This window comes from Chamaea fasciata, unplaced genomic scaffold (assembly GCF_029207755.1).
Source record: "Chamaea fasciata isolate MVZ Bird 193981 ecotype frontalis unplaced genomic scaffold, bChaFas1.0.hap1 SCAF_1, whole genome shotgun sequence".
Lineage (NCBI taxonomy): Eukaryota > Metazoa > Chordata > Aves > Passeriformes > Sylviidae > Chamaea > Chamaea fasciata.
Genome location: NW_027094086.1, coordinates 133,035,138 through 133,047,396, shown reverse-complemented (window position 1 = coordinate 133,047,396; position 12,259 = coordinate 133,035,138). Strand labels below are relative to the sequence as shown.

At 44.8% G+C, this 12,259-nt stretch overlaps 1 protein-coding gene across 1 annotated transcript; it reads right to left on the bottom strand.

Annotated features, from left to right (window-relative positions):
* Positions 1 to 3,589: 3,589 nt before the first annotated feature.
* VIM (vimentin) lies at positions 3,590 to 11,869 on the bottom strand. Its single transcript, XM_066198430.1, has 9 exons — positions 11,254 to 11,869; positions 11,012 to 11,072; positions 6,893 to 6,988; positions 6,590 to 6,751; positions 5,989 to 6,114; positions 5,060 to 5,280; positions 4,924 to 4,967; positions 4,465 to 4,550; positions 3,590 to 3,951 (listed from the first exon to the last, which is right to left on the bottom strand). The coding sequence occupies exons 1-9, from the start codon at positions 11,793 to 11,795 to the stop codon at positions 3,910 to 3,912; spliced, it is 1,380 nt and encodes a 459-aa protein (XP_066054527.1). The 5' UTR covers positions 11,796 to 11,869; the 3' UTR covers positions 3,590 to 3,909.
* Between the last annotated feature and the right edge of the window lie 390 nt (positions 11,870 to 12,259).

Sequence of the window (12,259 nt, the reverse complement as noted above, 5' to 3'; positions counted from 1 at the left end):
TTTCCTCCATGCACTTAAAAAAATACAGATGTTCCCACCCAGCAGAGCATGGCATCAGTGAAAGCACCAGATTCATTTATTGATGTAACAACTGAAAAGAGCTGCTACAGGAAGGGCAAGAGAGAAGGCCAGAGCCTCTGGCTGGGACAGAACTGCGAGCACTCTGAGCCAAAAAAGTGTGTTCAACAATGGAGAGAGGAGAGGAGAGGAGAGGAGAGGAGAGGAGAGGAGAGGAGAGGAGAGGAGAGGAGAGGAGAGGAGAGGAGAGGAGAGGAGAGGAGAGGAGAGGAGAGGAGAGGAGAGGAGAGGAGAGGAGAGGAGAGGAGAGGAGAGGAGAGGAGAGGAGAGGAGAGGAGAGGAGAGGAGAGGAGAGGAGAGGAGAGGAGAGGAGAGGAGAGGAGAGGAGAGGAGAGGAGAGGAGAGGAGAGGAGAGGAGAGGAGAGGAGAGGAGAGGAAGAAAAAAAAGGGAGGGAGAGAGGAGGGAGGGAGGGAGGGAGGGACGGAGGGAGGGAGGGAGGGAGGGAGGGAGGGAGGGAGGGAGGGAGGGAGGGAGGGAGGGAGGGAGGGAGGGAGGGAGGGAGGGAGGGAGGGAGGGAGGGAGGGAGGGAGGGAGGGAGGGAGGGAGGGAGGGAGGGAGGGAGAAGTATCTTTGCTGTATACTAAAGCAGACCAGCTGGATGGCAGAAGAACTGCATTGGCTACATGTTCCCAGGGGCTTGGAATGTGGAGTCTCTGCTAACAGTTTCCATGTTTTGCAAAAATATTAAATTAAAAAAAAAAAAAAAAGGAAAACAAGGTTCTGGCTACATGAGGCAAAACAAACTAAACATGAGGATTCTCAGTCATTTGGAGGATTATTACTGTTGACTGTGGAAACATTTGGAGGCACTCACTATGTAAGCCCACAGGAGCAGCTTCGTGGGGCTCATTGGAGGGCAGGACAAGTTCTTGGCCATTGGTGGGGGCTGCCCCACTTAGTGCAGCTGCTGCCTGCAGTTATTAGGATGTGAAATACAGTTCTGAGGTCAGCTGCTGGCTCAGCACTAAGCAGCTCGCTGTAATTATATACGGGCATCAGGCTGGTGCCCCTAGATCAGAGATTTACACAGCCACTGTCCACTCTCCTTTCCACCATGAGGGTGCTCTTGCACTCACAGGGGTGTGGGTTTTTGAGGTTTCCTGCAATCTTCTTATCCCCTCGGCAACTAGGTTTATTTATTTTTATTTATTTTTTCTATTTATTCCCAGAACTGAGAGCTCTGCCACAAGCTTCTCTGTGTTCTGAGTAACCTCAAACACTGAAGAGCCAGGAATAACTCCTTTGCTGTAGTCAGTGCTTGATACAGGCACTTCTTTAATCTACTGAGTGAAGCAAAGACGACAGAAAACACTGAGCCAGGTTGCTAGTGCCAGAGTGGGAGCAATATCTGAAAGACTATCACAAACTCCAGAGGTCAATGTGCGTTTCAAAAAGCAGACTGTGCTGTGGGTCTCTGCCCAGAGCCACCAAGGGTGCCCACCATCCCCTAGTGGAGCTGGCTCTCCTTGCCATACATTGCCAGATGCCACCAACCAGGGCTCTTACATTGCTTTAGGGGCAAGAAATTACATTTAGCATTGGGTCTACTTTTTCAATAACTAGTTCCAGAGAAAGACTTAAGTAGTCTGCAACAGGCAGGACATCAGCCCCTTATTCCTTTTGTCCTGAAAGGTTGTTGACACTCATGCCTATCAAGTGCTCAAAAATGAGATATTACACATGCCCAGAGCTGTTATTATCACAGAAAATACTTTCCATGAGAGCTCATTTGCGCTTTATTTTATCAGTCTGGATGTTGAAAGGTAGTAGAAAACCTGGTCTGTAATCTCTGCAACATGAAAAAGGCCAGGTTCACTCTCAATTTCTAGTGAGACTATCCTACCCACCAAATGGTGGAGCAGGTTGAATCTGTTCTGCTTTGCTGAGGCAAAAGCTGTGGCTGAGGCTTGGGTCCAGGCAATCTCCTCAGAGTCACTTCTGGCCCTTTTTGCTTGATGGGAGTCACCAGAACAAACGCTGGATCAGTTGCAGGACTTTTCTCTTGGGAAGCACATAAAGCACCAAGCTGGACAGGGACATATCCCAGCCTAATGGATTTACATGGATCATCAGCCCACGTTTGGTGCAACAGCAAAGAGAAAACTCCCCCCTGGCCTGATGGGAAGTGGGAGACTGAAGTCTTTGAACACTTACTACAGGAAAGTGGGGTAAGAACAGCACCCTGCCTTGTTTGAAAATTTAGGTGCTTTTCTGCTGTGAAGAACAGCTGCAGCAATTCTGCCTGGGTGGCTCAAAGATGCAAACTGCCCTCATGCCTAGGCCCTACCGCCAGGTTGCAAGGATGCCTGTGTGTTGGAGCTGCAGGGGGTTTCAGCACACCCCAAGCACTATCTACCTCCCTCTTCAGTACCCTGGCTCCAGGACTCCTAACCTAGTGCTGCCAGCAACTGGGATGAGCAAAGCAGCTTCCTACTGCCCCCACGTCCCCCATCCAGTGCCTGCACTGCATCCAGGTAGTCACACACTTGAGCAAAGGTAAGAATAAGGATGGAAAAGGAGTAAAGTGTTTTCATCCCTATCAGATGGAGGTAACAGTAAGTTTTTCTTACAGATCAATTCCTGAATGCTAGCCAGTGTGTCTGTACAACATGGAAGTACTACCCTTACCCTGAATGCTATTAATATTAACTGAAAATTTTCAGTTTGCAGTTTCTCATTCCATAAAATTTGTACCTCAGTAAAAGCTTACAGGAATCAGATTTTACAGAAGTAATGCAGAACACATGGGGCTCTGCTGTTGGTCTTTATTGTGTTTGAGAAGTTACTCTGCAGAAGAAAACTTAAGCCTTCAGAGAGGACATCAACTTCCACTACTGCCTCCTGGAAGACTATGGCAAGGCAGAGTGGAATGTCCTTCCTATTCTGCTGTATTTACACTGATGTTCAGCAGAGAATGGCAAGCATGGTGGTTCTCCTCTTTTAAAAGGAGTTTAAATACTGGAATTTTCAGCAAAAAGACAAGTTAGTCTCTCCTAACCCCCACTCCAGCCAAAGCCTTCTTGTAGCTTCTGTAATGCCAACAAGCCTTTGGGAACTAGTTTTTCCTGGAAAAATATAAGTTAATGCACCAAGTCAGCTGTTAACTTTGCAAGGTGTTGTCTGAGATAAGGGCTCACATGAACTATTTCTCTGCTACATAACTACTATGTTTTATAAAGCCAAGTTTTAAGGTACTTCAGGCATTCTGACATTTAGTAACTGCATTAACTAGTATATGGAAGCAAGATTAATTTTTATTAGCTTGAAGTATCATATTTTATTCAAGTGATAAGAAATATCATAATACATTATGCATCTGCCAGTTATAATCCATTTTAATTGGTTCCAAAACCTAAGCAGTAAATGAGTAAGACAGTTTATCTAGTTAAACTGAAAAAACAGCATTCCACACAGCCAGTACTAGAGATGTCAACCGTATAATAATTCCAGCATTATGTTGTTATGGCTTTCCAGAAAGTCATGAAGTTAACAAATTAGAACACATCAAGAGCCATTTTCCAAAGATTTATTGAAGTAGCGACAGGTTGCTCATACTGTGCTGGAAAAAGCAGTTTTATTGAATTCAGATACTTAAAAACAGTATTGCAGCACAAGATATTGCTATTTGTAAACTAGACTCCATTGTAAACTCTAATCCTTCAGGGAGAGTCAGTTTGCAAGATCTAAGACCTATTTCCTAGCATAATCATCTTGCGCTCATGGAAAAACTGCAGAAAGGCACTTGAAAGCTGTTTCTTCCTTTAAGACATGAACTTTTTCAATCTTGCTGGTAAGAACTCCTTTAGTAAGTATTCATCTTCACTTCAGCTTTACTCCAAGTCATCATGATGCTGGGAAGTTTCATTAATAACCTAATGAAAACCAGAAACACTTGCATTACGTTTTAGTAGGAAGATTTTTGTGAGTTTTTCAAGAGTTAGAAGTGGAACATCCACTTCCAAACTGTGAACAAGTGGGTATCAGCTCTCATTTATGAGAAATTCTAGTTTGTAAAGAGCATACAGAAACCATTCAAGTTTTACTTACTTACACAAACAACAGCATCTTATCCTAGGCAAGTAAAGTATCTCTGTTTAGTGCCACATGTTTTCCTAAGGAAATCTTTTGAAAATTTGCTAACTCAGCTGAATTTAAATACTCAATACACAGGTAACAGTCACCAACTTAAAGTTTTATTATCAGATGAATTTTGATTTTTTCCAGAGAAACCTGTTTGCTATACCTGTAAGTTCACACAGTTTGGAGGGCCAGTTGCTGTTCTACTCAATACTTACTACCACATACAAGCTGCAGTAAACACTAGGCAAACTTAAGAATTTAAGGTAACCAGCTGTGATAGAAATAAAATTAAAGTTACCACCCACCTGTCCATCTCTAGTTTCGACGGTCTTAATTAGAAGTGTTCTCTTTGAGTGAGTGTCAACCATTGGCTGAGACTCAATGTTGGTTTCTGCAGAAGAAGATGCATTATTACCAATAGTCTAGATGAAGCACTTCCTCAAAGAAATGAGGTGTAACAGATTTTAGTGTCTACTATCAGAATCTCAATTTGCATTATACAAAAAAGTGTCCTTCTCTGAATAAGCCAGGTCTTCTACATTTTCTCTCCATGTCCCTTAAAGCACTTTCAGCAGGTATCCAAACTAATTACTTGCTATGTAACAATATTTAAAAATATGTGTCCAGCTACCATCCAAGGTTAAGTAAGTGCAAATACTGTAGTTAGATCCAAGAAGAGTATTCATAACCAACTGCACTTACACAAGAACCCTCATGCTAATGATTGAGCAACTGCCTAAACTGAAATAGCAAAACCAGCTTACCTCTCAGGTTCAAAGCAGCAAAGGTTGGAATAGGCATGTTAATCCTGAAGGAAAAAAGAAATGGATAAAATCAGACATGGCTATAAAGTATCTTCTAGTAACTCCTGGTTTTAGAAAAGTGTCTGCATGTGATTACCTGCTCTCTTCACCCTCCAGCAGTTTTCTGTAGGTGGCAATCTCAATATCAAGAGCCATCTTTACATTCAGCAGGTCCTGGTACTCGCGGAGATGGCGAGCCATTTCTTCCTTCATGTTCTGAATCTCATCCTGCAGACGGCCAATAGTGTCTTGGTAGTTAGCAGCTTCAACAGCAAAATTCTCCTCCATTTCACGCATTTGGCGCTCCAGGGACTCATTCTGGAAGAGAATAGTGAAATCAAACACTGCTTTCCCACCCTCAAGACCCTTAGCATTTTAAAGTTGTGTTACATTAGCATCCTTTCTGAAAATGCCCAGACATGTCCCAAATTTGTCATCTTCTTATCTTCCCTTTGCAAAGTCAAGGAGGGTTATTCTGCTGCATGATCTGAGGTGTGCCAGATATTTGTTTTACCAAGTGCCAAAGCCATCCTTTACAGTAAGCCAAACACATGCAGTTCAGGTCAGCATGCAGGTAGTCCTTAGTGGAGATTTGCAAGTATGCTAAACACTGTTACATCCATTTCAAGCCTGTCTTAAAGGTAGTCATGTTCTATCAACAGCAAAATTTGCACCTTTCACTGCTCCTCCAGGATTCTTTTTTATAAATTTAGCTGTACCTAACAGACAAGGCATAAACATTTTCAGAAAGTGCTAAATAAATAGTGATTATTATAGCAAGAGAATGAAGTGAATATTATAGCAAGAGCAGAATTAGTCTTAAGCAAGCAGCTTAAGACTAATTCAGCATATCAATGTAGCCAGAGCACTGTTGTGCACAAATTGAGCCCACAGCATCCTTTTCAAAAAGTAGTAATATGCTGCTGAATTGCATGGCAGATCACCTGCATTCACATCCAAAGTAACAATTAAACTGCAGAGCAGTGCAGCTGCAATGAAGAAGAACAACTGCTGTCTTCTACTTACGCTTCCCTTAAGAGCATCAACTTCACAGGTGAGAGACTGGATCTGTCTGCGGTACTCATTGGCTTCCTGCTTGGCCTGGCGCAGGGCATCATTGTTCCTGTTAGCAGCTTCAGAGAGATCTGCAAACTGGAAAACCCCAGTCTGGTTAGCACAACACTTCAACAGAAATGGGGAAACAGACCCTCTGTGGACACAGCACTTGAGGGCAACTGAAGGTATTACAAAGGTTAGCACCTGAAATGCTTAAATATTAAATATTAGTATTAAAGTGCCTCTCTATTTCTAAATGCTATATTGGAAGTCATAGTAAACTTTCATACTTGTTTCCCCACCCTGCACATTGCCCATCTTTTCACCATTTTTCCAGTACTTCATCCAACATCTGCTTTCAAGCACAATCCCAGGAAAGATTCCCAGTGTCCACCCATTAATTTGCTGCTTGAGTTATGGCACAAAATGTTTTCAGTTGTACCCTTCCTAGACTAGGATTTAAAAAAAGACTTTGTGTCATGGTTATGTTCATGTCCACTAGAGAGACAGCAGGGGCTACAACAGAGCTGTTAAAAAGAATTCGTTCCAGTGTCTGATGCACTTTACTTACTTTGGACTTGTACCACTCTTCAGCTTCCTGAAGATTCTTAGCAGCAACACTTTCATACTGTTGGCGAACATCACGCAGGGCAGCAGTAAGATCAGGCTTAGAAACATCCATATCAATTTGGATGTGCTGTTCCTGGAGTTGGGCCTGCAATTCTCGGATTTCCTTAAGAGAGAAGCAGACACTCAACACTATTGCACAAAAGCACACAGATAATACCAAGGTGGGGACTCTGGGACAGAACCAGCAAAGAGCTTCCTTGCCAGACAGTCTGCATCTAAACACAGACCTCATTTCTCAGCTTACCTCATCATGAAGCTTCTTCAAGAAGACTATCTCCTCTTGCAGGGACTCAACTTTGCGCTCAAGATCAAGACGTGCCAGAGAGGCATTGTCAACATCCTGACCAGAGAGAAGAACAATTCATAATCTTACAAAACTGATGTAGAGAAGTCTCTTACAGCAAATTCAGCAGCATACAGACTGATGCTACATCTGAGCTTTTTAGCAAGACAATAGGAAAGCAAAAGCTGTAAAAACCCTTTTTGCCACCTCCTACCTAAGCCATAAACTATTACATTTACCTTCATTGTGAATTTGAAAACTATCCCACATATGTTGATTATATCATCTTTGCTGACATGTTGCTAAGCATGATCAAGAGCACACAGATCATAGTGGGTGTAAATCCTTCAAGTACTTCAGTCAGAAGTCGGCAGTAAGTCCTTCTAGCTTGACTACACTAACAAAGAGTTGCAATTTGCAAACTTCCACTTTTTTCAGTGGGGCTTAAAAATCCAACACATGAGCCTTCATGCCTGTCAATGGGCTTAACTTGAGGACTCCTTGGTGAACAAGCACAGAGCCCCTTAGGTCCACAGACCACACTTTTAAAGCGTACTTGTAAAGTTGGTGAGGTACGTATAAGAACTGCAGCATTCACTTAATGCAGGTCAACAGAACACCCTTGAGAAAAAGAAGGTATGAGCATAAACACAAACTGAGCTACTCATCATTGCCTACACCCTCACACTTGCTGGCAAAGACTCCACCTTTTGCTGGACAGAGATAGTCTTAATCAACAGCAAAAATTCATTTAGAGCATAACAGAAGACACGTCATGAATGTTACAAGGGAGCAACTTGAATTAGTTCAAAAACATAAGACTAAACATTGATTGGAAACTGCTTACATTTTGAATGTGTAGGGCATTTAGTTTGCAAAGGGGAAGATTGTTCCTTTCACAGTTACATACACATACACAGCCACATGCTTGTGCTCACAGGGTATTAACATATCAGGTTCTCACAGCTTACTCTAAAACTATTTTGGATTGCCCAAAGCATAAGCATTCCTAATCAGCAGCTCTCTTTATTACGGCATCTTTGAAATAAGGAGTGTTTTCTTTAGACTCCTAGAAAGCCTTTCCTTGGATCACTCCTACTCTGGGGTAAGGTCCTTGCTCCAGAAGAATAATTCTGTTTACTTTATCCAGCAAACTACCCCTTTCATGCGTCATTCCATAACTTTTCTATCAATTCCAGTTTTACAGCCACAGTTCATATCAGCTCTGTTTTTTGGTTCAGGGAAAGAATTTCCTAATTAATTTGTTCTCCTCCCCCCAAAACCCCTCGAGATCATTCTGGCAGAAAATTACATGGCTATGACCCAACATGTTTACATAATTGGCCAGACATCCAAAGATTTTCTAGAGGATTTTAAAGAAATCTTCACCCTGAAGGCTATTATTTTTTTTTTTTTTTGTAACAACTGAATAGCTACAGGATTTTAGGACCTTATAGTAAATTGAAAGCAATTTAAACTGAAGACACAATATGTGGTATGTACTTTACTATATGCTATCATTTATGTATTCCCTATCACTAAGATTCAGTGTTTCAGCAGTTCCCAGATGTGTGGAGAACCACATAAATGAATAGGCTACTTGTAGCCTGAACAAACAAGTAGAAGTCATAGACACATGCAGTTGGAGTATGCACTGATTTTATCCTAGGAGATTTTTCACAGCAAGCTACATACTTTGCAGGGTTGAGCATCCATGTTTACTTCAGACAAATTCATGTTAGCCAGGACCTGACCTGTTAGGTTTGTCACAGGTTCAGGACCTATTCCTTGCTGCTAGACTAGCTGGCAAAGCCGCAGTAACTTTCTCATTAACTGTGATGCTTGTCCTGCCCCAAAGGAAAGTCCTCACTGAACTTTCAGGTATACTTTATGCAGTACACCCCTCAGCACATGAGCAAAATCACATCTTTGCCCAGAAGAAATAAATTAAAATTTAGTACTGAACAGTTTAGAGCTGAACAGTTTCTGTAACAGGCAGCTTTTGGAAATAAAAGCTTAAGTTCAAATATTCATTCTTTATTTTAAAATATTGAAGTACAAAACTGCTCCATCAAATAAGAACCAGCTTTGATGATACATCAGAAAAGCAAAGCACCTGCTGAAGTACTCCAAATCTATACAACTATACAACCTTCCAGTGGAAAAATATAATGATTTAAGAGAAAGCTGTGTGTTGTTTTAAAATGGAATGCACAACAGGATATTTCAGTTTCAGTGTTCTGTGAATTTAATTGCACTTTCAGAAAAACAAAGCTTACACTGAAACAGATTTAGGTTTCAAAACCTTCATGTTAACTCCACCCTTGCCAGTAAGGAAAAATGATGTATGACTGATGTTCAAATCAAGCACACCAGCATGCACCAGTTATGTCACAAATGGATTTAGTGTAGAGTTTCCATAGACAATGATTTGCATTTCTTATGCACAAGCTACAGCTTAGGAGGTTAAATGGATACAATTCTGACTGTCCTGCATGCACACAATCTGCTAGAGGCTGAGCTCCTGAGTGACCCCTTTCCAAAGTACAGGGAAGAGCTACATAATGAGTGTGGGGTATGCACACCAAGCCAAGCTCAATTTAAAGCCCAGAGCCTTCATAAAATTCAATTGGATTGAAATACAGACATGCCTAAAGTGCACCAATTAAATATGAAAGATCATGTAAAAGCCAACCTTAAGTCAATTGATCCTTCAACTAAATTCAGCAATGAATCAGAGTAGATGAGGTTCTCCAAAACTTATGTAAAATGCTCTTTCATAGAACTTCACACTATATTAGATTGTCTTAGCACTCTAAAAATCCCCAGAAGCTTAAATTAAGGCAATATCTCAAACTGTTGTTTAAAACTTCTGTCCCCAGAATGCCAGTGGAGACTGAATTCCCAGGTTCTGAATGGGAGTAGGTGTTTCAGTTTTCCCATACTATCTCTTGAACATACCTGCCCTCCTTCAAGGACTGTAAATACACTGCAGTCAAAAGCCTTTCCCAGGGAAACACTGACCATCAAGTGCTGATTTCCTGAATAGTGACTTCTGTTAATGCCTATGAAGAGCTCTGGGACAAAGTCAGCCTGTAGCCATCTGCCTGGTGATAAAGGCAGTCATTTCCAGTCTGGAAGAATGCTAGCAATGCTGTTTTACACCAGCAGTTTTAGGGAAGAGACCTTGTTTAGAGAAGCCACATTCCTAAATATCTCTTAGTCCAAACAAGGCTTAATCTAAGTTGAAAGCTGGTTTTGCACAAGTGAAAACTTGAGCTTAAGAATTTTCGAACACTGTTTGCACAGTTGTTTCTGGTTGTCATGTAGATTTACTTTCTCCGGATAACATCACAGCATCCTACAGAGACTAAACTCTAACATAACTTGTTTCCTAGGTTAACATAGTTGTTTTACAGAGGATTGAATTCCACTTTTTAAATGGACACTCAGAGGAGGCAAACTCAATCCTGTGACCTCGCCCCAAGGAACATACCGTCTACTTCTTGTCAGCAGACAACACCCATATGAAAAACCTTAAATTTGAAACTGTTGCCCAGTAATGCACTGACCAGTGATTCATCAAAAAGGAGTTCTGTCTTGGACAAAAACTGGCCCATAATAGACACATTTCGCTAGAAATATTCCCGCACCATTACACATTTAGTAAGAATGCAGCCCACTGCGCCCTCCCCTCCGACACAAAGGGATCTATTATTTCAATCTGCTGCCACCACACTTGCCATAATGCCTGTATCTGCATTCCACGGTGAATCCCATAGAAACCATTAATACCCTTCAGCCAAGCGAACAGATGGCCCCCTTTCACTTTTATTGGATCGGAAAGTGATTCCACGTTGGGGCGTTTTTTGTAAAACGGGCTAGACTTGGATAAAGCAGGACAATAGTTTCCCTCCCCTCCCCTCAGACTGCAGCATCCCCCTAAAGAAAACACAGAGGGCTTGCGTGAGAACTGACGGAACCTCTTTGTGCAAGAAAAGCAAACTCCTGCACTCCCACCCTCCGCCCCAGGCACAGCCACTACCTCCTCGGGCCCCTCCCTCCTCCACCACCGCTAACCTGTCTGAAGGACTGCAGGGTGGTCTCGGCCTCCTCCCTCTGAAGCATCTCCTCTTGCAACCTGGAAGGGGCAAGACAGAGGTGAGGAGGGAGCGGGGGTGGCCCAAACCCCTCGCCCAGCCTCCCGCCCGCCCGGTACCACTCGGGATGCTCAGGGGCTGCCTCCGCGCCAGGGGACAGGACGGGGGGAAGGCAGCGGGAGGCGCCGGCAGCCCGAACCCGCGTCCCCCAGGCACACTCACTTCTCCCGCAGCCGCATGATGTCGTCGGCGAGGTTGTCCCGCTCCACTTCCACGCGTGCCTTGTCGTTAGTGAGCTGGTCCACCTGTCGCCGCAGCTCCCGCATCTCCTCCTCGTAAAGGTCGCCCAGACGGGACGTGCCCTTGCCCTTGAGCTGCTCCAGCTCGGCCAGCAAGATCTTGTTTTGCTGCTCCAGGAAGCGCACCTTGTCAATGTAGTTGGCGAAGCGGTCATTAAGCTCCTGCAGCTCAACCTTCTCGTTGGTGCGGTTCGCCTTAAACTCCGTGTTGATGGCGTCGGCCAAGGTGAAGTCCACGGAGTCGTGGAGCCGCATGGGCGGCATGCTGCTCCGCAGTCGCACCGACGTCGTCTTGGCGGCGTACATGCCGCCGGGCGAGGCGGACACGTACCGGGCGCTGCTGGGCCGCAGGGCGCTGCCCAGCGAGTACCGGCTGCTGGACGTGATGTAGCGGGTGCCGGTGCTGGGGCGGCTGCCCCCGCCGAACATGCGGCGGTACGAGGAGTTTTTCGTGCTGATGCTCATAGCGACGGCGGCGCGGGCTTTGTAATCCGGGAGCGGAGCAGGACGAGCAGAGCGTGCGACGAAGAAGGGCGGTGGCCGCGCCCAGGGCCCCTTCTTATGGGCGCCGCGAACCCGCCCCGCCGGGCCCGCCCTGCTCCGCCCCGCCCGCAGGGAAGGGGCGGCGGCCGCGGACACAAAGGAGGCGAGCGGGGCTGCTCGGCTGGCGGGGCGCAGAGGGTGGGCGGCAGCTTGAGCTGCGGCTGAGTCCCCAGAGGTTGGCAGGTTTCCGCCGGGACTGTGGGACGTGGCAGGGCGGTGCCCCACCCAGGGAGCGCGGGGAACCCCGGCACGGCGCGCCCGGAGAGAACGGGGGTGACAGCAATGGCATCTTCGGCGTCGTGGAAGTGGACGCTGGGTTTCTCCCCTTGCCTCTCGTTGTCCCCCTCCAGAGTGGGCGCGGTGGCTGCAAGAAGGGGTTGGCAAGT

Bases quoted from the DNA above. Each gene is read 5' to 3' on its own strand.
- VIM (XM_066198430.1), bottom strand. From the start codon at position 11,795: ATGAGCATCAGCACGAAAAACTCCTCGTACCGCCGCATGTTCGGCGGG. The intron at 6,115-6,589 runs GTAAGTAAAGTG...GGGGTTTTCCAG, and splicing joins AAGAGTGGTACAAGTCCAAA to TTTGCAGATCTCTCTGAAGC. The intron at 5,281-5,988 runs GTAAGTAGAAGA...ATTCTCTTCCAG, and splicing joins TTGATGCTCTTAAGGGAAGC to AATGAGTCCCTGGAGCGCCA.